The 27,287-nt window shown below is 34.7% G+C and overlaps 4 protein-coding genes across 5 annotated transcripts; 2 read left to right on the plus strand and 2 right to left on the minus strand.

Moving 5' to 3' along the window:
- The first annotated feature begins 2,091 nt into the window (after positions 1 to 2,091).
- On the plus strand, positions 2,092 to 5,688 carry LOC135685987 (uncharacterized). Its single transcript, XM_065202158.2, has 4 exons — positions 2,092 to 2,632; positions 3,505 to 3,748; positions 4,242 to 4,428; positions 5,026 to 5,688. Exons 1-4 carry the CDS (start codon positions 2,264 to 2,266, stop codon positions 5,069 to 5,071), a joined length of 846 nt encoding a protein of 281 aa, XP_065058230.2. The 5' UTR covers positions 2,092 to 2,263; the 3' UTR covers positions 5,072 to 5,688.
- Positions 5,689 to 5,869: 181 nt separating this feature from the next.
- On the minus strand, positions 5,870 to 12,905 carry LOC135685725 (uncharacterized). Its single transcript, XM_089113342.1, has 8 exons — positions 11,793 to 12,905; positions 11,256 to 11,454; positions 9,242 to 9,394; positions 8,787 to 8,855; positions 8,285 to 8,314; positions 7,556 to 7,686; positions 7,250 to 7,293; positions 5,870 to 6,804 (listed from the first exon to the last, which is right to left on the minus strand). The coding sequence occupies exons 2-8, from the start codon at positions 11,366 to 11,368 to the stop codon at positions 5,872 to 5,874; spliced, it is 1,473 nt and encodes a 490-aa protein (XP_088969468.1). The 5' UTR covers positions 11,369 to 11,454; positions 11,793 to 12,905; the 3' UTR covers positions 5,870 to 5,871.
- A 7-nt stretch (positions 12,906 to 12,912) lies between these two features.
- On the minus strand, positions 12,913 to 19,597 carry LOC135685627 (uncharacterized). 2 transcript variants are annotated; one of them, XM_065201683.2, is made up of 7 exons: positions 19,472 to 19,597; positions 18,331 to 18,792; positions 17,145 to 17,965; positions 16,521 to 16,596; positions 15,791 to 15,876; positions 14,954 to 15,036; positions 12,913 to 14,533 (listed from the first exon to the last, which is right to left on the minus strand). In XM_065201683.2, the coding sequence occupies exons 1-6, from the start codon at positions 19,527 to 19,529 to the stop codon at positions 14,974 to 14,976; spliced, it is 1,566 nt and encodes a 521-aa protein (XP_065057755.2). In that variant the 5' UTR covers positions 19,530 to 19,597; the 3' UTR covers positions 12,913 to 14,533; positions 14,954 to 14,973. The 2 variants fall into 2 exon arrangements, with proteins under 2 accessions (XP_065057755.2, XP_088969467.1); XM_089113341.1 differs by having other exon boundaries at positions 12,913 to 15,036.
- Positions 19,597 to 25,101, plus strand: LOC135686167 (peroxiredoxin-like 2A). The gene is made up of 5 exons (XM_065202386.2): positions 19,597 to 19,654; positions 20,506 to 20,755; positions 21,640 to 21,774; positions 22,391 to 22,433; positions 23,792 to 25,101. Exons 2-5 carry the CDS (start codon positions 20,516 to 20,518, stop codon positions 23,998 to 24,000), a joined length of 627 nt encoding a protein of 208 aa, XP_065058458.2. The 5' UTR covers positions 19,597 to 19,654; positions 20,506 to 20,515; the 3' UTR covers positions 24,001 to 25,101.
- The last annotated feature ends 2,186 nt before the right edge of the window (positions 25,102 to 27,287 follow it).

Here is a 27,287-nt window from a genome sequence, read left to right on the forward strand (position 1 = left end):
TAATAATGAATTCAACCAACTGAAATTATTGGTCATTAAGTAAGGAACTTGAGGGGTAAAATTTTGTCAAAATATACGGCTTATTTAACAAAAAGATGGAAGCTTTTTAACAGAATCAAAACAACTATAATCCAAGTACCGTAATGCCTCGAACAAGCGCCCCCTCAAATAAGCGCCCCTTTCGAAAAAGCCCCCACCCCAGAGGTGAAATTATTGAATAAGCGCCCCCCACGAATAAGCGCCCACCCCTCAAATAAGCGTCCAGCCTTCAACCTTCAGAAACGGGCGCTTATTCAAATTTTCGAAAACAACATAATTGGAAGGCAATCCACCAAGAAAGATTGAATGACCAACACAGTTTGTTTTAGTTTTCATTCTCATTGTTTGCCTTTTCATCATAATAACATGCTTCAATTGAAACACATTCATTTTTCCAGTCACTTCCAAATCTATATTTTAAATAAACGCTCCCCTCGATTAAGCGCCCCCCTCGAATAAGTGCCCACTCTACAGCCTCAAAAATTAAATAAGCGCCCGGGTGCTTATTCGAGGCATTACGGTATGCAACATAGACAAACCTTACACGCACGGTATAAGACAAAAGTGTGGTTTGTCAATAGGAGAAAAATATCTAGCTTTAGGTCCTCGATCTAGATGTGCTTAATAGCCCTGACACTGGACAAAACTGGTGCAGTTGGTTTTCGTATTCTAGACAATTAAACAAAATAATATAGCTGGATGAAAACGTGTGTTTCGGCTTACAAGACCTTGCAGAGTCTTTAATTGTTATAACTTTAATAGTTTAGTTGAAAGATGGGAGAAAAATGACCTAACTTTGAAAGTACAGCTAGAGCAGCACTGAAATAGTAAAGTAATCACCAATTATATTCATGCGATGTTGAAAATAGCAAAAAATATTGGTTGACATCAGGCTTTATTAGTATTAAGTAAGAAATACCAAAATCCAATACTTTTCTGATAGTAATCATCCTTTTTTTGCAATATCATTAAAATGTAGTGCTGTCACAGCTCATAGCATATCGTGGAAAAAATCTATGTTTTTGTGAATATCCATCGTTAAAACCAATCCTTTAATGGAAACATTTATAACATCGAATAATGTCCATAAGATAAGCAAAAATGTGCATTGTATATGTAGGTGTGTAATAACTTCAAGTTTAGATCTTTATCAGGTGTGAATATCTCGAAAAAAGCTCCTTTTCTGACCAGGAACAATTTAATTACGTCATTCACGTATGTACAGGTTGGATGTATTAAATAAAGTACCCTTATATGACCTTGAAGACGTGTCAACATAACTGCCTCTTTCTTAAACTTATTAGACTTAAGACCGTTTAAGGTAATCCTTTTTTTAGAACAATGTATGTTGACTTCATATAAAAATTTTAACTAGGACCTAATTCCTTTTCTTTTTTATTTGATATTCAGTTTTCTCACTGATGTCAAGGTGGCAAAACTGGTAAGCACAAAGATGATACTTCTTACAATGTTATATGTCGACCAATTTTCATTAAGTTAAAATTCCTTAAGAATGATGATGCTCTTAGAATTTTTTTGTACTCTGGCATGCAGGTGAGTAAAATCATTTCCACAAAACATCAAACTTTTGTTTAATTTTTCAAAGAGGATTATAATCAAATCTTACATTTACGTACAATTAATTTTCAATATCTATATTAATTCGAAGATCATAAGGTCAAAGTTAGGATCAAAATGAACACTTTGAAAAATTGATAAGGGCACACCTGCTTAACTATAGACTTAGATGACAAAACGAAGTCAAATGTGAAGAACTTAATCCTGCAATTAAATGACAATGACATATAAAGCATAAATTAGAGCTTCCTAGACAGTTTCAAAAAGAGGTCTTCCAAATGTTTATCAATTTATGGAATGTATGTTTATTGTACAGTAAGCCACTTTGCAAATAGCATTTATTGGCTAACTACGTCTTTTAGCAGCGATATGAAACTTTTGATAAACATTTTTGATCGCCGCACTGGTGGCAATCTAGACAGAAAATTTGACCACGTGGTCGTTTGATCCTAAAAAGGAACTTTGAATGATTGACTTGTTTAACTTAAGAGAAACGGCAGAATTATATGTGTTTCGTTAGCGCCGGTTGTGAAGTGCATATCGAGTGTTTACAATACTGGTTTTATTTTGAATATGAGCAAAATTTAAGGAGTTGCGAGACTTATAATATATTCTATACGTGTATTACGAGATATCTTGCGGGAAGATGGCTGCCATAACCATGATGATAGTATTACTATGCGCTAGCTTTGCCTTTACTCACGCAAAGGATTCTAAACATCACAGAGGATTGAAGCACGGTAGAGCCTCTCACGTTCACAAGTTAGGTTTCAAACCGATGCAAATTCTTTCTAATACAACTACTGCTGAAAAACCAAAGACAATTGATCGCAAGCGAGCAGAATACATTCGATTACGTATGTCGCCAAAACATGGACACAAGATACATAGAAAAAATGAAGTAGGATCAAAGCTAAATGTGACTGAAAAACGTGACAAGATATCGAGAAAAGATAAAATTGCATTCCATCTTGCAACGGAAGAAAAGTTCAGGGACGAAAAGGCGACAAAACGTGTAAGTATCGTGTAAGTTACGAACTCGAATAATGCTAAAAAGTAGACAGAAATGTTTGTTTTAAAATGCTAATGTATGCAGTGCCTATCTTTTGAACGATTGATTTCTTGAGTGTTTGAATTTAAGAAGTCCATAATTAATGCTGGTCTATCCTTAGGCCATAAAGTGCATCTCCGAAATACATTGCACATTTTATTGGCAATGTAACCTGTAATTGTCAAACTCGTCTCAGTTGTCTCAATCAATTGCAAAATATCTTATGTAACAACAAACATTTTTGGTTTAATAATTTCATTAAGCAGTAATATTGAGAGGAATATTGAATTCGATATTTTCTAGGGAGGGAATTTGCCATAGTTTGGTCACTGATCTGTTAGAGGGCTGTTTATGCTCAATGCTAGTGGGTTGAGCAAGTGCTTTTTCCCAACATTGGTGTATAAGGTTGAGAAAATGTCAAACTGTCAATAGCCCATGGCTGTCTAGCTTTGAAAGTATTTGTATTGAGTTTGAAACGTGATGTCATTAAAAGAATTCATCTTTAGAATTGTTGAATTTGACACCAATAAGAACGACATAAATTTTCTTTAAAGTGCAATTTAAGTGAAATCTATTGCAACTTTAAAGAACCATAGTAAGTGGAAGAAGTTAATTTTTCTAATAGGTTACTGTTCTTTTGGCCTGGTCAAACTTTAGAACCATGATCGAATTATAGTAAGTTTATAAAGAAAGAACCTATTCACACGTGGTCACATATCAACCAATTGTTCACACATTTCACTGGTCCAAATTCAGAAGCTCGAAAAATAATTTCATCACTTAGGAAATCTACTGTTGGGTCAACGCTAGTCTAAAAGTGTTTTCGATTCTTTCAGTTCATGGATGATGGTCACCATCTTGATGAACGGCCGATTCTGGGACGTTGTGATATAAACAAGCAATGCAAAGCAGATCAGTACTGCGAAGGCATTTATTGCTTTAAGTGCAGAAAAGAAGATGAACATTGCTATGCAAATGGTCAATGTTGCAAAGGAATGGAGTGCCAGTATGGTTACTGTGCTGGTGGTGTATCTGCTGGCATGCCAGGAACATATTGTGATAAGGCAAAAGACTGCAAAGGTAGAGAACGGTTATACTGTCTCATAACTGCTATCGTCTTACGCATTAGGTGAAGTACACATTTGATTGTTATACCTAGACCTTTACAGCAATTAAACACCGTTGACAAAGAGATGAGTTGAGAAATCACGTGTCTTAAAACACGTCACATACTTTACTAGAACAGAGCTGCGTCAATCCGATTACAATTTTCTAAATAATAATGTGCAATTTTTTAAGGCTATTTTACCAAGGAATATTGCCTTCGTGGTATTGTAGATGCTTTTATCTTTTAACAAACCCATCACCCTATATTTTATTACTATTAGAAATAATGTCGTTAGAACAGACAACATTTGGGGTGAAAAATCTGCGATATTCTCAATTTTCCATCAGGTTTTTTATAACACATTAAATATTCATTTGAGCACAAGAATTTTGCCTGCGAAAGTAGAGCTGTTTCTTAGTTCACTTTAAAGTTATGTGATATCAAAAGTTTTCATTGCTTTTTTAGGCTCTGATGCTTGCTGTATTCTTGAAATGTCAGTGGACCATCATAATCCTATTTGCAAGCCAATGCTAGAGGAACACGAGACATGTGGTCCCATCAACTTGTTCCATCAAATCTGCTCCGAATATCGGGCTCAAAATGAACCAATTTGTGGACCATGCAAACAAGGGCTCGCTTGCAAAAGCGTCGGGTAAATTACATTTATTTTGCATATTTGTTATAATTTCAATTGCATAACAAAACATAAAGGATGACAAGAAAGTTTCAGTTTGGAGACGATGAACTAAATTACAATAAAAAGGGCGGGCTAAAAATGGTTTCTAAAATATCAAGTTACAATTTTCACTGTCACATTCATTCATAATGACCCTTAAATTTATTCAAATTAGCATCACAACAAACCCTAAGATCAGGTTTAATAATATTCTGTTTCTCAAAAGAAATTATCTAATTATCGCAAGTCGGATTGTAACATGCTGCATTCATATAATCACGATCAATCTCATGAGTGTGATATAAAAAGTTTATAAATTCGTGCAGTTAGCTCAAAAGAATAAACATTATCAGTATGCGTCTAATATCAGATAATATTATAATATCATCTAATATCGAGACACCATCACATCATAAACCTACCAAGTATTATTGTTGCAATAATTTCATTATCAACACAATACAAACTTCTGTGCTATGACAATACATCAAATGATGGGCTAATACCAAGTACTTTATAATTCAACCTCTAACACTCTAGCAGTTAGTAAATAATAATTCAACTTTATTTTAGCATCCATGGACACCACAGCGTTTGCCTTCCAGAAGGTGGCGACTGAAGAAATATGGAAAACGGAATGAACAAACGTTATACAGAACAGGACGTTTTAGTTAGGAACTGGGATGTTTGCAAAATGTTAAAACACTTACATGTGATTTCAGCACCTTTGCAAAGTTTTACATTCCCTGGTCATTTAATGGCTGCCTGTAAAAATATGGCTACCGTAGGTTGAGGAAACGCCATTACATTATACGGAAGGGGAATTTGATTTCTCGTTTCAATAATGCTATTGTTATTTTTAGTTTTTGTATTGTAGCGATATTTAAGCAAATCAAGTGACAAAATTTGAGCCAAACATTGATTACTTGAGAAGGTACTGCTGAAGTGTTCCAAATTGTTCTAGCAGACATTGTAATTTTATGCAAAGGAGGAATGCAAAGTGCAACAAAAGAAAGTAAAAATTCCAAGCAGCATCTAGCGATAGGCGTAGATATAACGTTCTAGGAACTAAATTCTAAGTTCTAGGTTCTAGGAAAGGGTAGCAACTAAATTGTGAGGATCTTCAATGGATTTTGATGTATGTGGTCGTGTGATCATTGAAAACAATCATTTTCTTTAAAATAGTTATCCTGTATTTGAATCTTATGTTTTTCTAGTAGATATACTTAAAGAAAGACTTGTTTCAACTCAAGAATATAATCAATAATTAAAAAATTAATTTTAAATGCTGTTGACAAAAATGGCGTAGAAATTTTCATTCTGACATTCTATCATCCGTTAACATACATCTTGCAACCGACACAGGGCAACAAAAATGACGAATCAAACAACACTTCCTCATTACTACATGCTTACTGTTTATCTGAAAACGTGCGACGGATATCCAGAAAACAGTACGCGTCTAACATTTCTTCTAGAATCTCGCAAATCTGGAATAACATCTGGGTAAAATTCATGAAACCTTTTATGTGCATCCGATTTCTGACTCCATGTCCGTTTATGATGGAGAAAGTCTTTTGATTCGTTTTCTATTTTGCCACGTTCTAGCTCAATTTGCTTTTTTGAAGCAGTTTCATCGTGCTTTAATAGATGAAAAACAGATATTGTTGTGTAGTTTCGTCTAGCAAAGCTTTGCGCTCGTCGTTTTGAGATCTCTTCGGCCTTCAAGACTGAGGCACGTAATTGTGGAAATTTTTCGCACTCACAAACGTCAGAAAACCTCCTGGAACACTTAGGCCTGTTGCTGTACCCTTGGATTATAATCTTTGGATGATTTGGCCTATCTTCTTCAAGACTGGTATGACCAACTGGCCACGATGTCCAACCTTGACTAGAAGAAGTGTTCATCGTTTCCCTGTGCCAATTTGATTTTTGATTGACTGGTACATTCACGATTTTCCCGTTCGAATCAAGATACTTTAGTTTTACAACTTTTCGCTTGCTTTTACCGCAAAAGCGACAAATTTTCTCCTCCTCTAACCCATCTATGTCTTTGGTAGTGCCGGAGAAGAACTCTCTGTTTTCATCAAGTGGTGGCGGTGAACATTTCTCTCTTATAGAACTCACTTGCTCTTCTGCAGAGGGGCTGCCATTACCATAGCATTGCACGTCTAGGTTAAAGGTCACATGCTTTGGCGCAGCCTTCCGATACGATTTTCTTTTCAAGTTAGATTTTTTGACGTAAGATGGATTCTGGTAGCTACACATGTATGTCGTAGTTCCGTAAATATTCTTGTTTACTAGACTAAGAGACTCCAAAGTTTGAGATGAAACTGCTAGAGACTTCATCCCCTGCAAAAAAGTTCGATAGTGAGCAATCTGTCTAAAGATTTAGTAGAAAAGAGTAAACACTGAGGAAATGTTAATACAAAAGTAACTAGTGATGTTCCAGATCTGGTATAAGATAGCAAATATACATCCAGAAAAGGACTATTTTCAGTCGAATTTTTGAACCTTACCTTATTCAAATAGCACTTAGACTCAAGACATGCTTGATTGAATCCTAAAACATGTATGTGTAATCTGCTTTTACAGATCTGAAAGAAACCTTTTTGATAGAAAAAATCGGGTTTATCACCATTTACCAGCTTCTAGGCTTTGGTGCATGGAACAGAATAATTATAGGCTGAAACTCCAAGATTCACGTATAACGCGATATATCTGTTCTTGTGTTGACCTTTTGCATTAAAAGGAAGAGAAAACCAACATAATATCAGTCATGGGAAAAGAGACTTACTGGGCTAGGTTTGTTGCCTCCGTGAGTTGAAGAGTTCAAATTTCCTGTCAAAGTATCAAAAATCGATTGGATGGATAGTATGATAGAGTTATATATACTAGTGAAGAAGCTTAAGAAGTCAGCAAACAACATCTCTAACAACCATTTTGAATCTTATTACAGTTGCAGTTAAGAATTTAAAACTGCAGTCGTTATAAATGCTGTTGTTGGATAGAAGTAAAGAATGTTTTCTAGCAAAGTAATGGTCTGCTAAAACTGTATTGATTAAGATATAATAATTCAAAGGCTGCTCAAAAACATTAGTACCTTTCAATTTTTCTGAAATATTTGTTGCGGTTGTAGCACAATCGGTTGAAGGAAAGACTTCGAATTTCGATCTGTGGGAGAAGTATGGCTGCACGCGGTCAAGAGCTTCCAAATAGGGGATCTTGCTTTTTCTGAAAATGCAAATGATTTTACAATCATTGTGCCAGCAAAACAAAAAAGTTGTCAACATAAGTTTAGTTAACGACAAAACAAGACAAAATTACAAGAAGCAAGAAAGGGCGTTGGAGAGCATAATCGAGCAAAATTATGGTTCGTTTTACAAGACTTATTTAATCCTTTTTAAATATCAAAATCAGTCGGCATTTGCACCAGGCCAGATTCGCAACAGGTATAACAAAAAGATACTATGAACTCGAGCGCATTATTTTATTTATCTGTCGATTGATGCTATGCAACTGCGCAGTTTTAGATTTGTCTCGACGCATTTCGATGGCTTATTCAGCGTATTGTAGTTTGTAGTCTGTATTCTACAAAAATTCAAATTGTTTATGTATATTAAGATGTATAATTTATTATTTGTGGTTCTTCAATATCTTTGTCAATGAAAACGAAAGCAATTTTGGCAAGTTTCTGAATAATACTGGAATAAATAATACTAAAATCTCTTCATGTCATGGAAGTTATTAGGCAAGATATATCGTTTAAAAGCAGCTCAATCAAAATAAGTGTGCTTGAATGAATAAATAAAAATTTTATGACAAAACTCACGGAATCAGTTCATCGTTGACAGGAGGAAGTCTACAGAACAAACAAAAACGAGAGCAACATCAAATCACCTATTCAAAATTTATTGATTAAAAGCCAAAGGTATTAAAAAATTGAATAAACTTATATAATATTGTGCTATTCGACAACAAAATCATACTAAAACTAAATTTATTCTTGAATTTTGGTCTATGTAATTCTATTTTATTCTATATTCTATTATTTTTTACATGAATAAGTCTAAGTCATTCAGAAGCTGACTTACAGAAAATTTTTTATCTCTTTGGCCATTAGCTGACTTTATCAGGTCTGCCTGCTACAATATATTCAAGGTGCACGTGAATATAACTTCCGTTTGATATTTTTTGAATTTTTGCAAGGTTTCATACTCTAAGAAGTGCGAAATAAAATGCTCTTCTATGTAGTTTTTCTGTTTTTATCATTTTTGAGATTCATGCTTTCGACCAGGATGTACATTTCAAAAACAGTGCAGAAGTAAATTTACCTTTGATCGTTCAACCTGCATTCACTTAGCTTCAGCTGGGTCACTTCATACGGCTGCTCAACAGCGTTCCTCAAAAGAGATAGCTAACTGACTGAAGAACCATCGTTTGTTAAAACAAAAGGAATGAATTTTACGCAACATTGCAATTATTCAAACGTCACTGCTAGTTAACTGACGATGAGCAAAGGAAAGACGTCATCATTTTAGACACCCTCATATAAAAATCATCAAGATCAACGAAATAGACTAGAAAAATGTCTCTTTACATGCATGGTTCTTCTAACTTTTCAATTAAGACGTAATATCTTATTACAAACTTGAAGAATTCCTTGATCTCCTCAATTTTCGCGAATATGGTGCAAAAATATCATAAAGAAAGAAAGAATAAACTGTTTAAGTTTTGTGTAGGCCTTCAAAATTTAGGCAAAGATTGTTGCAGAAGTATTTCTACTTACATCTGAACGACTTTAGTTCCAAAATGACCATGGCTCGGATCATTTTTAGTCTGTGACTTTGGCATATTCTGGGTATATCTCAATACACGGTAGGCGTCATAGGGTACTTCATTACCCCACTTAAAATTTGCTGCTTTGTTTACTTCATGCCTCCTGTAACATATGTGTATTGCTATAAGCAGTATGAAAGCTTTATTATTAATTGTACAGTTTGATAGGTAAAATTCCAGACTCGATGGCTCCTTTTTCACTATCATGGCGACTTTATCTAGTTGAACTTTCCTTTCCGTCTTGAACAGTGAGGAATTTTAGGTTGCTTTGCACGATATTGCAGTTGGTGTTTAGTGCATTGCTATGCAAAGTCTACGTTTCTATCCGTTTTTTTCATCCCGTTCAAAAGTCTTTTGAAAATTAAGATTATTAAAAATGCGCCATGACGGATTTCAGAGGAGATAAATTGTAAGAACTATTGTTTTTATTAGCCAATAATTGTGGAGACATACTGCCTTTTATTAGCCAGTTCAATGAGATGCACTACTGCTATTTTTCTCTATCAGCATCATAGTTGGCGATAAGCAGATATACAGCTCCTTAACAGTAGAAATACAGTATTATTACTCCCAGGCAAGCGGCTGTGATCGGGCAACATCAACAGTCATGTGTTCGCGTTTCTAGTTGGCCTATTTCGATCCACAACTAGGCATATATATTCCCTAGCGCAAAGTTTTGGATCTTTACTTAGTCAGCTTTAGTAAAATGTGTCAGCTTTAGTAAAATATTTCAAAACTCTGTACCACAAAAACATTCTTTGCTAATATCGCCTTGTATGGGAACGACTAATCAACTATTGCTACCAACTTTAAGCTACTGCAGGCAACTCTTGGTTTTATTCCCACTACAGAAGGCCTCTAAATGTACCACAGCTGCAATCTCTCTTCCATTCATTTTTACTTTCTTTCAAACAAGCAAGCATTTTGTAACGTACTAAAGCTTTTCGTTTGATACTCTTCAGAGTACAAAACTACAGAACATAAATCGAAAAGTCAAAGTGTTCTGCCACTTCAAATTTTTATTCTATATTCTGATGTTTAAACTCTGAAGAGTGTCAGACGAAGAGCTTTAGAATGTTTTGAAATGTTTGCTATTTGGTGGTCATTTTTTTAATTTTGTAACACCAAATTTCCTTGAATTTATCTTTAAATGTAGTCTACTCTTTTTATTTTGATTATACTTCTGTCTAAGGCCACAAGGATAACATGTATAACCTTGCACTCTCTGGTCTCGTTATTAAACTTATCTTTGTTTGTATTTTTATGCGAATTTATAAAAAACAACATAAGGGTCAAGGTGTGATACAGGAAAAAAGAAATTGCATTTTTTCAATTTACAGGAATTTTTATCCACTAATCAAGCACCAGTGAAACTACAGAAAAAACGTGCGGAGGATTGTATGATGCACACGCACGAAGAGATTGTACGTCGCCTGAAAGAAGCAATCAAATTAATACTGCTAAACGAAAATTCCTATCACCTCATTAAGCAAGGTCTAAAATAATCTCTGTTGCTGGTAAAATCTTTCAAAATGAGCTTGATATCAATACAATAAATATCACGGAAACAGTACAATTTTCTACTGCATAATTTAGTTTCTCACATACATGTTATCTACAGTTTTCGGATAAATTTTTCCTTTTGGCTACAAATCTTCTAAAAAACTTCATGACGACACAACAAGTATACACAATTGAAACTAACAAGAACAACATTGAAGAAATGGGTGGCACTGGTTCGTCTAACGGATTTTTTTACGTAAATGTCTAAATTCCAGTGCTCTATTGCGTATCTTCTCGATAGTTGCAAAGGTAATCTCGAAATAGACAATTACAACAAGACTCGATTAATATGAGCGTTTAAAGCACATCTGGCAGCAAGCCTTCGAAGTCCCGAACGTCCAATGTTCATTATTCTACCATTACCTTTAATCTTATGCACAATATGCTAATTCTTAACTTACCCAATTGCAGGGAGTGTCATTCTGCGGGGTTTTCCAGGTACAACGAGGTCGGTGGATATATATGTCGGCTCAACATTTCTGAAACAGCGTGCCCCAGGCAAATCAAAAGACATGTTGCTGCAGCTACTTTGTCAGTTAATGACAAAAAACAGCATCACCCATGCGATTACGCCTCCGCCCCATCAACGCGAGCCTACAACTTCAACGACGGTGTCATAAAAACATTCGTATAATTTGTCGTATAAGCTACATCGCTAAATTTTCCTTGAAAGAGAGGCTACCTCGTTTGGGTATTAAGTGACCAACGTTCTGTCACAATTCTTGTTCTAGTCTGAGCAGTAAGATAGGCTCAGTTTAGATGTTATGACTCGAAAATACGTTCTGCCTTTTCATAAAGCCCTATATCTCGTCAAAAAAATCTTTGAACTGGTGTAAAGCAACTCGCATCTATCAAAAATAAAAAAAATGAATTTCAGTTAAGACGAAGGTTAATTAGATTCTGCTATTGGGCACAAAGTATGCTGTAGCAAGACCCACCATAAATGAAATTGATCCTTAGTTTGAAATTGAACATCTACACCAATGCAAGAGCCATATTAAATGTGGCGAAAGAGTCTGCTGAAAAGACAAAATCAAGATTTTGTCGCAATTTGAATGAAACTGACATAATCATATTTTAATGCAGCTCGGTTTTCATTCTAAATGTTTTTTATGTGCTACAGAAATAAACCCTACATGTGAATAATTGCAAAGACTAGAGGCAGGTTTTAAGGCAGAAGACTCCACTGCATAAATAAGCCATGTGATGGTTCCTTGAGAAATGAATATTGCAAAGAATACACATGAATTATTGACGTCAGATGAAACCACTTCTCAAGGCACATGAGCAATTATTGTCGGCAAAATTGCAACTAATTCTGATCGGTTGAAAGAAAACTAGTAAACCACTTCAAGTTATTTGAGATTAAACCTGAAAAATTGCTCTCGATGGTATGATATATATGCTTTCTGCATCCCTGTGTGACTCTTTAAGTCATTAACATAATAATTCGAAGGTTTACTTCGACATCCAGGCAAACATGGTAACAGGAAGCATACTGATGGGTCTATTCTTTCTGTTATTATTCCCAAAGGTGAGGAGTACCTGGAGTACTTCGGATTCGTATTGCCAAAAAGAATCATCGCAATTACTCAGTCTTTCCGGACAAGAAATAAGAAAAACGATATGATACAAACTGCGATTTGTAGAAGAAATAATTATCAGAAGCTTTTGAATATTACCATATGATATGAGAAGTCGTTTTCTATCAAATGATTTGTAATTATTTTCATTCTTATTCATGAATAATACAACAGCTATAAATATATCCCACTCAGTGGCGTACCCAAGGGGGGAGAATTGGGGGGTCCGGACCCCCCACTTTTCTAAAATATGGTCCTCGAGATTTGTCCAAAAACGATGTAAAACTCATTGGGGGGGAAGTATACTGTATGTTTGTGTCAATAACAATTGTAAAATGCTTTGCTATTTACCGTAGCTAACATGAATCAAATAATGGGGGAAAATTTTGCAAAAAGGGCATTTTCCCGCATTTGCGCGTGTTTGAAGAGCGTGGTCCGAAAAAAAATTCCCGGGGACTGCGCCTCCCCCCCCCCCCCCCCCCCCCGCCTACTATAGCCCTGGGTACGCCACTGATCCCACTACAAGAATTACAAATTGGGCTTTGCTTGCATCCAGTGCAGAAGTCTTTTTACATCGTTCATAGTTACTTATGAGAACATTCAAACTTTACAAGTTTAACTACAGTCAACGGCCTAGCACCACAGTGTATTTAAGATACTCACATCTTAAAAAAGGTTTAAATTCGAATACTCCACGAAAACGTCTAGATGGTAAAAAAGTTGATCTTTGTGGAAGATGATTCAATTAATTACGAATTCCTACGTTGAGATTGTTATAAATTCGTTTAATTTTCAATAACTGAACTTTACGAAAGACTGCTGAATGGCTTAAGGGGAGGGAGATTCTCAAAGAATGAATATTTCCTGAAACAAGCTTAAACGCAAATTCAATCTAGATATCTCCTTCAAATATTAAAATAAGAAACTTATTTCGCAGAATCAAAATTTTGCTGTAGGTTGTCATTGTGTTGAGCATGATATTAAAAAGGTGTTTGTAGAAGGCTCCCTGGCTGTAAAAATAGACATTTAATAGCTAATAACAGACAGACGTTAGAGCAACATCAAACAGAGAGTTCCTGGATAAAAAATGTTTCTTTAACTCCTTTACTGTTTTAGAAAATTCCTTAACAAAGCAACATTTATTGAGATTCCATAAAAAAATTGCTTGCGTATCATACAATGTAATGTGACAATATAACTTGAAAATAAGATAAAGCTGTTAGAGGAAAATAAGATTGAATTTTAAAAAAGGCCTTTTGAGCGTAGCCCATAATCAAGAGACCTGACCGAAACGACGTTTTTCAAATTCGTTCTAATTTTCTTGGAACAATTTGAAGCTACATTGCAACATCTATCGCAGCAACCAAAACAATTAAATAGAAAAAACACTTACTATCATTTTTCATTTACTGTTAAATGGATACGGTAACAAAATAGATAAAGTTATTTCCAGCTAATATATATATTTTCAAGATGAATTAGACATATGTACAACCACTTGACTAGAAACGGGAAGATATTAAATCTCAAGATCAAAAAAATATATACATATATTGCGAAAATTAAATAAGAAATCATAACTTGTAAATGACTTTGAAAAAAGCAAACATTTAGTAAACTAAAGCTTTTCGTCTGACACTTTTCAGAGTTCAAAACGTCAGAACATAGATCGAAAACTCTACGCTAGGAAATATATATACCAGTTGCGGATCAAAATAGGCCAATCAGAAACACGAACACATGATTGTTCAGGTTGACCAATCAGTGCCGCTTGCCTATTGAGAATGTTACCAATGGAGTCCTAAGGTGAAAACGAACTCCTTTTGTCTACAGAGTAGAGGTTTTTTCCTGCTTATGTAGATAGATTCCAAAACTGCTAGGTGGAACGCCGATCGGGCTTTACCAATAATCCGAAACATGTCGCCATTATAGTTTTTTGCACAAGCTTTAGTTTACTAAATGTTTGCTTTTTTCAAAGCCATTTTCAAGTTTTGTACCATCAAAAAATTGTTTGCAAAAATCATAACTTGGTGAAAGTTGTACTATGTATCTTTTTAAGTCATAATAATCATTTCTGGACCTCATTTGTATTTCATCTAGGCATAATTAGAAAAATGACTCTTTAAATGAGGTTTAAAAAAATTTCCTTTTTTTCATAAAAAATGCATTATAGCAAGATAAAATAACAAAACTAAGACAGTCGGTTTTACCATCGATTTACCTCCCGAAAAAAACAACCTTTGACAAGAGCAAGTCTTGAAGAAGCGAATTATCCGTTGCATTTACATTCTTATCTTGTTTTAGTACGGTTTCTCGTGTTTGTATGCTCTTTGCGGAGGGCAAACTGACGATTTGATCTATTTTTGGCAATAGAACTAATTGTTTGTGCCTTCGCAAAATTTCCCAATATAATATAACAATTGAGCAATAAAAAATAACCCAGACTTTTACGGAGAATTATAATATAAATTGGTAAACATGTAGCTCTTCCTTCTGTATAAGTAAGTCTCACTTACAGTTTGAGTTTTAATTTTCCTCATTTTCCATTGTAAAATGGGTTATTGAGTATTGAAATCCAGGCTGTTCTGACACATTCTCCCTGGAAGAAATCAGAGGAAAAGAGATCAAAATATGCTGATCTTTTATAGTCAAAAATCTATTTTGACCTGAATTAAGTTGAAGACGATGCAGAATTTTTACAGATTGACCTTATGAGTGCATCAAGTGTTAAACCCAGGGTAGCAACTTTGAACCTATCTTGTCTAGCCACCAAAGGCATGTACAGCTCTGCCTAAACGGCATATAGTACTTTATAGCAGACCGATAATCAGTAGTTTTCTTTAACTTAAACTGAAACTAAAAGCTATTAAAACATTTTAACAATTGCTGGCTCATTAAAAAGTAACCTCCAGACAAAAAACAGGGTTTGCTAAAAAAACCTTTATTTTAATCTAAACTGGGGCACTTTGAGAGACAGAAAGGAAATATACACACGCCCAACATCATGAATCTACATTGAAAGACTGTTTATTTCACGTGTTGTTACGTTTCATTTCGTTTCACTTGAATTCATGTTGTTTCTTTTTTGTTTCGTTTCATTTTGCTTGGCTTCGTTTCGTTTTTGCCTCGTCTCATCTTATTTCGTTTCGTTTCCTCTCATCTAGTTTCGTTTCGTTTTGTTTCCTCTCGTCGCGTTTCGTTTCCTCTCACCTTACACTGTTTCATTTCATCTCACTCAATCCGCCTCATCTCATTTCACTTTACTGAATATAATAATTCCTCACTCTTAAGCCTGGAAACAGATAAAGACCCAATACCTGATTGTGAGAAAACCCATAGTTCAATGTACTTACTATGTGCATGTGAAGTGCCCTGTCACTATGAAAAAGCTGATCACAGCAAGAGCAGCTACAACCTCTATTCTCATCGATTGTCAGGTCTAAAAAAATTGGCTTATAAGATGAACAGTACTTTGAATAACAAGATTTTAGGGTTAAAATTGGCAGTATGCCTTACTCTGTCAGTATAATATAAATTTGAAGTACAATCCTAAGATTTTTCTTAATATCAGAGCTGTCTTAAAACATTTTGACTCACATATGACCCTTTTGAAATAGTGAAAGAACTTCTTGTATAGAAAACTTTAGAATAAAAATGCAAGGAAATATTAACATGTTAGACATCATAACTTGAAACTTGCAGATTCCATAGCAAATTTATTCAAAAACATCATCCCTGAATGAAATATTTGTAATCTTCCACTCATCAAAGCTTCCAAAGAGATAAAGAAAGTGCTACATTTGAGGCAAATTTGTTGAGAAGTTCAAAAAAATTAGGAACAGCACCCAAAGGCAAAGATTGCCAAGTACTCACAAATACAGAACCCATCTCCAAAGGCAGCTACATCAATCTTCCATTTTTGCAGTTCTTGACAATATTATGAGTAATGGGCCTGATTCTTTATCCTTGAGGTTCTTCTATTTATATTAGCATAAGAGAAAACCCTACATCTCAAACATGGGATAAAAACAATGCTAAGTGAATCTTTGATAGATAGACAATAGTGTTGAAATACATAAAAACCTGATATGGGCAGACTGGCTAAAAGCAGTGAATCCTTTTCTCCATTGACTGTTGAGCAAATTGCCTCATCAAATCTCTATAAAAAAGGCACAAAAAATTAATGCTACAATAGTGTACAACTGAATTGAAAAAACTTTTAGCCCAAAATAATGTTTCTTTCTTTTTTCTATATCCTGATAAAATGTTACAATACAAACTACATTCTACTTTACTTGCTAATTACTCTACTATACTACAGGTACAATACCATGGAGAGCAATGGACAATGCCAAACCCATGGCCATTACATGCAACTAGACAAACAAATACGAATGCTACACATACACATTAATCAATGTTACAAAAAAGGAAAGAAGTATATATATATAGAAGATTACAGGTACAAGATAATACAAATTGAAAAACTGAAAAAAGCAAACAAGTGGGTGAGGCACAAGATTTAGGGTGTTGGTGACATAGGGATCTCTTCTGTAATTTCTGTCCATGAAGCTTGCAAAAAAAGTTTGCAAAAGGGTACCAACAATTTCAGATAAGAATTGAAAAACTTAATGCCTTCAGGCTCTCTAATGAGTAATTGGAATCATCTTAAAAAGATGCCACAGCAAAAATTAACAAACACTTCACCTCTAACAGTCTTCTATAGATTCTTTTCCTGTCACAAACAAGGCAACTTTCAAATTTCCTTTTAATTTTCAAATATTTTTCTTGTAGGAAATCTAAGATCAATATCTGCTCTTGCTGAGATTGAAAGGTATCAAGATTTCTCTTCTTCCTTTTGGAAGCAGGATTTGCCAAAGGCACTTTATAACTCTTTTCCTCATCAAAATCATCCTCAAAAGATGGCTGATGGTCCCCAAGATTAACATTCTCGATCTTAAAAGTCAACTCTTCTATGTCTTCTCTTGTTAAATCATCGTCTTCTGGTACAAAGAAACTCAAAATCCTTGGGTTCATATTCTCTAGAAAGTTATTTTCTTCACCTAAGCTTTCAGCTAATTGATTTTCACTGTCATTAAATGTTTTTGTTAAAATTTGTTTAGAATTATTGAGTTCATCACCAGGGATGTTTGTTTGAAAATTTTCATCAAAACTACCAGACTGTTGAATTGTCATTGATTTTTCACATTGATCACTCATTTCTTTGCTTTGACAGATGTTTGATCTCTTTTTAGGAATAGAATCCTTGATGCATTCATTTGTTTTTGTGTTCATTGGAAAATTGCTTGAAGGCATCTGTTTTTCATCACAGGGATTTTTTTCCACCACCAGGATTTCCTCAGGACTCTTTGGTTTCTGTTTATGAAAAGAATTTTCATGTTCATCAAATTCATTTGCTTCAGAGTCGTCAGAAAATTCTGGTTCCTTTTGGAAAAAGACACCAGAGTCTTCACTGCTTCCATTGGTTTCCGCAGGCACAGAAAATTCTGGTGAGAAATTATGGTCACCTGCAACAAATTGAATAAACCTTTTTGGTACTGCAAAATTTAAAAATAGCATGAAAAGATGGAAATGTAACACAAGAAATGTATCATCAAAAAATTCCAATTTGCTTAGACAAAAAGAGTTTTCACTGTTAGAGCATTCAAATTCCAAAACATAATTTTTTCTCCCACTTTACTATTCATCCACAAATGGATATAAATTTCTGTTAACCTTTAGTCCTTATCCAAACTCTATTTTTTCTATTATTACTTTTCCCTGCAATTTTTCAATGAAGAAAAATATCCATCATTTCCAGAGACATAAAGAATCAAGATGATTTATCAGTGAGAATAAAAAAAAAACAAACACAAGGTGTAATAGAATTTACCATGAGTAAAGTTTCTGACAGTTTTTGTAAGCTTCTCCCAGAAAAACTTTTTCACACTTTTATTTGTCCAGTCAAGTTTCCATAAGGTCTGGAATAATTCCGGGACTTTGCATGGTCTAAACAACACAGGAATGAGATTCAATTCATTCAGAAGTTGGCATCTGTCAACGCCACATTTTTCTTGCAACACTGACCATAAATTTTCATGCTCCACATACTCAGGCGATAACACAATGATTGTACATGCACTTGAACAGAGAGAGCTTAGCTTGTTTTCAATAACAGTCCTGCCAGGCTCAAAATCCCTGTCATCCCAACAGACGATTATGTGTTGGTCTGCAAGATGCTGAATTAAGTTTTCTGTTACCCAATTTTTATCAGATTCATGATAGGAAACAAATGTGTCAAACATAAGCTTCAGTTTGATTTGGCCAGTCATATTTTGTGGCTCGGCAACCAAACCTAAAAAAAGAAAAATACATTTGAATGACACAATGTTTTCGGCTTTACAATGCTTCCAACTTTTGACAGTCTACAGTAGAATCCCATTCCTTCTGCCTTTGAGAGCTGTTTTGCATCAGGTCTTTGGCAAGCATGAATCTTTATCTATAAAGACTCATTTTTATACAGATTATAAAGATTTTTTATAAAACTCATCAGTTGAATTGGTGAAAGTTTGACAAGTTATACCTGCAGCTATGCCAGGTGGGTATTTTTTTAATATGAAACTAAGTGGTATTTTGATAAGTTTAATTCAAACCTGCCAGATAATTTCACGTGCTCTTGTTTTTGTGTTGTGTGATCGTTTTAGTAAACTGGTCTGAAAATTTGAGGTGAGTTGTTGTTAGTTTGAAAATCTATGCACCAGTTCTCCGACCCATCTTTTTTAGGATAAAGATCTGTGGCAAGATAAATATCTTAGGGTACCAACGCAGAATCATACCTTTGCTTCCTATTTCTATATAAACAGAACCCCAAAATTATGGCCTTCAGTGTTACTGCAAAATTCCTACTGCAGGAATCCTATATTGCGGTATTCAAGTCTAGACTCTAGTTGTTTTTCATCAATAAATTACAACTGAAAATAAATATGAAACTCTAAATCTATAAAAGGGGAAAAGCGATAAGCATTTTCTCTTACCTAAATTGTTTCCACCAGCATCCACAAACCTTTGCCAGCTGCTTCTTCCCTTTAGCATTCGGCATCCTTTTTGAATTCTTTGAATTTTGATACACCGCTTGTTCCTGTAGCCTCGCTGGGCATTTTTTTAAACCGAGGCTCCAGACAAACCGAAAATGGTTGACGAAGAAAATGTGACTGGAGGTAGTATAACATTTGCCATTTAAATTCCCATTCGAAAACAAAATTTGCAAAAATATTACTAATATTATTATAAGAACTTCATGTTTTATTTAGCTAGAGAACATTCGTATGAATCAGTATGTTGTCTGGCACACCGAAAATAACCGGGTTAATCGTTTGGGTTTATAAATCAATAAATGTTTTCTAGCTGCAGTTAAGAATCTAGTGACACTAATACAAAATGGCAATGTATCATATTCAGTGGTGTAGTGCCATCAAATAACAAGGGGGGGGGGCTCTTGCACAAAGAAGTCCAAAAATAAGAAGTTCAATTTTTGTTGTTGTATTTGTTTCTACCTAGCATCCAAAGGTAACTTTAGGACACTGAGAAGCTTATGCTTATCGAGCAGTGTCCTGGTCCTTCCTCTTCATGTGACCACACCTCGTGATTCCTATGCCTGGAATTACAGAGAGCTGGTGACTCTCCTCACTCTGAGTGAAAGTTTGGTCATGCCAGGGACTCGAACCACAGACCCTTGGGTCTGTAGTCAGCATCTCCAACAACTAAGCCTTGAGCTAAGTTTCTTACAAAAAGCGTGTACTCTTTTTACATAAACCATATTACATTTTTCAAGAGTTTTTTTATCATGCTTAAAGGTTAAGGATATTTATGTGGGAATTTTTATCAATTTATTTTAAAAGGTTTGAGTTTCAATGCTTTGGCTTTCCAGTAACAGACCAGGTTAAGAATTTCAGTGGAGACTCCTGTTTGACATTTTAGTAAAAATCATGTCTGATTGGTTATTTAGTCTGTTATTAACTGGTATTTCAAAGTAAGAAATAATTAATTGTTTTGATTTGATTAATCTAAGGAAATAGCAAATGCTGATAAGGAGAAAGATGGCATGGGCAGCTGGAGCTGGCATGCTTGTGGCCATTGGCCTTGGCTATGCTAATTACAACTGGCATAAAACAGTTAAGATGCCATATGAGCACATTGCAAATGCAGAATTAAAAGCACTTGATGGAACTGATAATCTTTTGATGGGGAAGGATATCTGGAAAGATAATGGTGCTGTTGTTATGGTTGTCCGAAGGCCCGGATGATCTTTATGCAGAGAGGTAATTTTACACACAGCAGTAGAATAAAATTCAATTTAAGCTTGTTGAAAACCTGAAAATTTTGGCTTTGGGCAATAGGAATAGCCTCTACGTTAGTTTAATTATGTATTTTAGGAGTTATTGGTTCTTTCACTGAAAATAGTTCACACTCCTGTTTCCTGTCTGATGCCCCATTGTAGAATCCATTTCTTCTATGCTAGAGCCTTGCTGTTAGATAAAAAGTTTTATGCAAAAACTTGATAAGAATATCAGAAATTAGAATGGGCTCAGGCTAATGTCAGCATGCTAGCCTAAATGAAAGATCCATGCCAGAGATATTTGACATTAACTCTGCACTCTGGCTGAACACTAAAAGGAGAACTTGTAAAAAATACACACTGCTTACTTTTGACATGTTTAGCTTTTCAGGCTCAGAAAACAGAACAAATATGATTAATATATAAAAAAATTTTGTTATCTTTCACACCCCGTTACTTTGGTCAGGCCAGGCTGGAAAACTTGCATGTGCTTGCAGCTACATTGGGTTACTTGTGCTCATAACTGACCAACGAAATCAATCAAGTACTGAAGTCCTGTATATATTGGTTCCTTTTCTTGCATCCCAAAGCATTTGCTTGTAGGTCACAGTTGATAGTATACTGTTGGTTGCAGCTAAGAGTAGCCAAAATGTTTTGCAACCTTGTGGGTGGGGAGTGTCTGGCTTGTATGATTATATGAACATTGGCGATTCCCAATGAACTTGTTTTCATAAGCCATTTGGGCTCTGATAGACAACCATGAAGATACATAGCAATGTGGAAGCCATTAAACAATACATTAAATTGGAAAATTTCACATTACCCTTATTCAGTTTCAGTTTTTAGATCTAAGAAATTGTTTTTTAGGAAGCTGCTGGGCTTTCCTCTCTGAAAGGTGACCTTGACAACCTTGGCATTAAGCTGGTTGGCATAGTCCATGAAAGAAAGGGGACAGAGGAATTCAAGTCATTCTTAAAGGGGCCACTTTTTCTTGATGAAAAGGTTGACTTTGTCTATTTACAAATTATATTGTATGGCAACTAGCATAGCCTTAAGAGACATAAAGGCTGCAGCCTCCAAACCCCATCAAATCATACAAAATGTTTTTTAAAATTTCATGCCCATTCATGCAATTTTATCCCAATAAAGCAAAACCCATACTAAACCCCCCTGAACCTTTAGTCTCTGTCACTTAGGCAGTAATATGGCAATTAAGATTTACCTCTCTCCATTATAATAACTCTGTGCAAATCAAAGTAGTTTATCATTTTCAGACAATTGTCAAGATATTTCTATAAATGTTGACATTACCCTCATGAAACTCTAAGTTGTTACTTGTACCCCAAACTTTTCTACAGGTATAATTTTTTTTCGCTACAAAAATAACTGTTAATGCCTTATAAGGATAAGCCCTTTGTGCTTTTTGCTGTCTCTGGTCATTTAGTTCCAAATTTTGAATATTTGTCTTGTGAATTTTGCTTTATGATTTTGCTTCTTTTTCAAACTTTGCCTTCTAGGATACTAGGTAACTCTATTCAATTGTTATATCTATAAACCTTTTCTTGATGATAAAATCCAACTTATTGATATGAATAATTAGTATATTTTTTTCCATCAGAGGATATTCTATGGACCTAAGGAAAGATGGATGGGTTTATCAGGTGATTTGATTTAGAAAATGTTTGCTTGATCTAAATGTTGTAAACTTGGTTCACACTTGTAAAGAAAGTACAATCAAAACAGTTAGTTCAAAAAGCCAGCAAAATGTCTACCAAAAGAAAAACAGTCATTCTAATTCTACCAAGCTGAAACTATCCCTTAAAACATTAGAGCTCTTCCTGCAAACAGGCACGCAATCTTGAATTATACTAACAATGATTATGTCATTGTTTCAAATATGCATACATAGATTACATCATACTTACAATTTTACTATCAAACATTCTAAATATTTCTACGCATATCAGTCATTATATGCATAATGATAACCAAACAAGATCAGTGGGAGGACAACCAGAAAGTACCAAACAAAACATAACCATATGTAATGTTTCAAAGAATAGTCCTAAGGATCATGTAAGCTCTCGTCATTGATAACACTCAGTGAGTCCGTCACACAAACAATACTGAACAAAAAATATATGTAATTTTTACAAGATTGTTTTGTCCGTTTCAAACATGCTAGTGAATGACATACCTTTTGTAACTTAAATTTTTTTTCTAGTGAAAACTTTGAGGTTTGCTTCATAGTGAAACCCTTGCAAATTTTGACAATCATGCCTTAAACAAGATTGAGCAGCACAAGAATTATAGCCTATAGCCTTAGAATGTCTGCATTGTCAGAAGTCATTTTATTGCCTTTGTATGCTTGATGTTGGGTTCTAATTTTTGTCTTCACATTTTCTTTGCTATTGTCTAGCTGAAGACGAATCAGTACTCAGAACGGATCCCTGTTCATTACACCCAGCCTCGTGTAAAAAAAAATTTCATCCAGATGGTTAAGGGTAGAAGAAAGTTAATACCAAAATGAGGGTCAATAAAAGCCCGTATGAGAAAACTTGGCCATTTTGGTTGACTTTTTAACCTAGAATACACTAAAAAAGTTAAGTTAGTTGTGATGCCAAGCGGGATTTGGGGATAAACCCATAAATTTTGAAGACATGGTCTATACGATTTTTGTAGAAAAAATCTGTGCGTAGTTTAAGACCAGGTCATATTTTCAATAGTTACTAGTAGAAAATAGTTTTATTAGAAGCGTGAAGAACTTAAAGGTAGCAGAAAGAGGAGCTTTTTGTGACATAAAAAGGACATCGTTTCAGAAAAATTTGCCAAGGGCTATGCCATCAAACCGAAGATACTCATGCCAATGTGGTTTTTAGGAAAATTGAAATAAAAATTGTTTGCCAGCAGTCAAACGTCTGTACTCTGATGATTCCTATCTCGAAAAGATAAAGAATATTTTGTAAATTCAAAATTTTGCATGCCTACCTATTTTTTAAATATTTCAATGTTATTGTAGGATTCTTTCGATTCGGTGTTTGGAAGAGTATACTCCGGGCCAAAGGCAAGAATATCTCAGGTAATTTTGCAGGCGAAGGTCGAATTTTAGGAGGACTCTTTGTGGTAAGCGAAAGAAAAGGCATTGTTTTTCAGTATGATGAAAAGGAGTTTGGTGACCATGCAGATGTTAAGGATGTTTTGGCTGCAGCAAAAAAACTTGTAGAGTAATCCTATTTCGTCAATGTTAGGTAAATAAATATATTTTGATAAATACCCTGTAAAGCCCAATCTCCAGTGAGAAAAAGTATTGCGAAATTTCGCTGCGAAATACTTCACGCGAACAAATTCCTTTGAATGCTTTTGTTGACCTCACGACATTGGAATGCTAAGTTTGGAAGCGTGACAAAGGGATATGGACTTTGATTGGCTGCTAAAGGATTTTGCAAGCGAAAAGCGAAAAAAATTAAACTCATTTTAACTTTTTTTCGCAGAGAGTTTCTTCGCGAGAAATCCCAGCAATAGTTCACTGCGCATGCCCATAACGTATTTCGCGCGAACTTTTTCGCATTTCGCCGATTTTTTTCTCACTGGAGATTGGGCTTAATAGTGGATATATTTTTAATTGATTATAATGAAAAGGATGCGAAATGAATATGATTTTACTTGTTGAAACGATTCAGTGAAAGATATGCAAGCTGTGTTTGCAAGATTTGATTGCGGAGGTTTCCTTTAAATGATTTCAGATTCCTAAACTTGATGGCATTTTGTTTCCGGCTTCAAAAATAATTGTTTCATTCTTACATTAAAAGCAAGTTCGAAAGGAAGATAATGCAATCGAAATGTTTATAAGATTCATAGCAACCCTATTGACAACATGTTAAAGAATAAGTCACAGATTTCCAAAAATCACTGCACATTCCATTCATTTTACATCATTTTACATATGATTGAAGTCCATCCGAAGACATAGGGAGTGGTTACTTACTTTTGAATGTTGCAACTATCCCGTTGATTTGTTTTTATTTTCAAAGCCACTTTAACGTTTTAGTTTTTACATTGTGTAATCGATGTATTTCAATGTCTGTTATAGATTTCCTTATATATCCTTAAATCATCTTTTTAATTATGAAAAATGTAGAAACCTTACTGTTGATCTCAGTTGATTGCAGTATAAATTTTATGTGTAGTGTAAACGATTGTCGTACGTAGCCCTTTGCCTGCTTATGAAAAGTTTGAAGTAGACTTCATTGTTTTCAAATTTTGAATGTTAATTTGCAGGTTTAAGATTTATTTCGTAAAACGAATTAAAAATGTTATGACTTCTATGGATTTTATTCTGTTAGTCGTTTTCTTTTTCTGTGCGTTCGGTTTTCAAAGGAAAGTATTTTTAGAATTTATTTTTTATGTTACAACTGAGCTTAATACATTTTTTACTTTAATACCATTTTTTACTTTAATACATGCAAGACAGAGTTGGCAAATGCGCAACAAGGAGTCGGTTTTTCTGGGATGTTCTGCTTCCAAATGATTTTTGCTACTTCAAGAGAGCTGCTACCGATCTACTGTGCCTTAAAAACTTTTACCGGGCCATCTTTTCTCGATTAACCTTTATCTTGAGGACTTTTTCTATTCACTAAGCGCTGTCACTTGCTTATTGTGGCTCCAAAAATATTGCTAGGATATTGTTATCTATTGTCAAATTTTCATATTTGTTTGACGACTTTTTCTACTCGCTGTGCGCTTTCCTTTCATCTGGATAACTTTTTGGACTCTAAAACGGCTGCTGCTTCTAAAACGTTCGCAAGGATATTACCATCTTTTCGTCAAATCCCTTGTTTATATTGATGACTTGTTTATACTCTAGGAGTGCTGTTACTAGCATATTTGCATCTAAGAACTTTTTACAGGGCATTGCATTCTTCGACCCAACTTTTTCTACTCTAAGAGTGCTCGTACTAACCGAATGTGTCACTAAAACTTTTACCAGAATATTCTTCCCATTTTTTGTCTAATCATTTTTAATCTTGGTGACTTTCTCAAACATTTTGCCATGGTATTTCCGTCGTTTTTTCAAGTTCTCTTTTCATAGCTTTTTCTACACTAAGATTGCTGTTACTAGCCTGTTGTGCTATAAAAACGTTTGCCAGAATATTGACTTCATCTTCTTTTAAATATCCCTTTATCTTTTTCTGGAAATTTTTTTCTAGTTTAAGAAGATGTTATTGATCTATCGTACTTTCCGAATTCTCGTGATCTTTTTGCCTGATTTTCAGGCCTTTTTTGATGGTTATTTTGTTTGTGTTTTATCCAATGTTCTGTTTATTTTGTCTGAGAGTGCACCTCCTTCCTCAATAGCTTGTGCTAGATAAAGGCTTGATTTCTGATGCGATTTCAGAAACAGTCATTTTCTTCACTAACTTTAAAGCTTATTCGTGTTACAAGATAACTTTTTCATTCTGTTGATAACTTTCATCAAAACAATAGTTTCTTGTTTGCTCCAAATCTTTGTTCTCGATTTTTAGATCAATTTTCGCCAAAATTAGACTGGTTATAGCCTACTAAATCCAACCAAGGTCATAGCCTACGACCTTTTTTATCAGTTTCAAGCAAGTTGAAATAAGAGAACTATTACTTAGTGTCGTAAAGTTTTATCTCTCTTTCTGGATTCTCAGGGCAGAGACGATGAAGACACCTTGATGACGTTTATAGATTTATTTGCACTATCTACATAAGGCCTTTTATCGACTAACCGGTTGATTGATATTTGACATATTCGCCTAAATTACTCCACTGGCCTACTACGCCTGGGAGTGGATGTCTTTATATTATGACCTTTCTCTTGGAGCTCCTTCTCGTAACTACAGTTCTTGCTATCGGATCATTTACGCCCAATGTGTGTTTCCAATGTGTTATATTGCATAATGACCTAGTTCTATGACCTGCCCCGTGTATACGTAGCGCATATCTGAGCTGTGACTCGAGGAATAATACCTAAACTTAAACTTCACAACAGTTCAATTCAGTTCATTTAATTTTAAATTCAATCACATACAAATTTTTTCAAAATATTGAACATCATTGAATATAAACTATAGGCTGCAAATTACAATACAAGTATAAAGACTAAACATAACTACAGAAAAATGGAAAAATTTGCATGAAGGGGAATTCTTAAAGGAGAACTGACACGCAAAAATAACTTTGGCTTATTCGATGCAAAATTTGTCGCTGACTTCAAATCTGCAAAAAGTTTTCTTCTAAGATTCGCCGTTTTTCTGATATTTGCACTTTTATCCGTCAATTACGTCACAGCCAGGACTCGGGAATTTCCCGAAGCGAAAACAAGATTATCGCCAGGAGTTGTTAAAATTCTCGGTTGACGTCACAAGTGACATGTTAACAATGCCGTTGTAAAGGCTTTGACCGCAACGGTGAAAGTACAAATGAAGTTTCGTGTTTTATTGAAAAAAGTATGCGATAAAAAGACAAAAAATTGTCAGGCATTTCATTTATAA

The sequence above is a fragment of the Rhopilema esculentum genome, chromosome 17, assembly GCF_057945365.1.
Source record: "Rhopilema esculentum isolate cy_ngs chromosome 17, ASM5794536v1, whole genome shotgun sequence".
NCBI lineage: Eukaryota > Metazoa > Cnidaria > Scyphozoa > Rhizostomeae > Rhizostomatidae > Rhopilema > Rhopilema esculentum.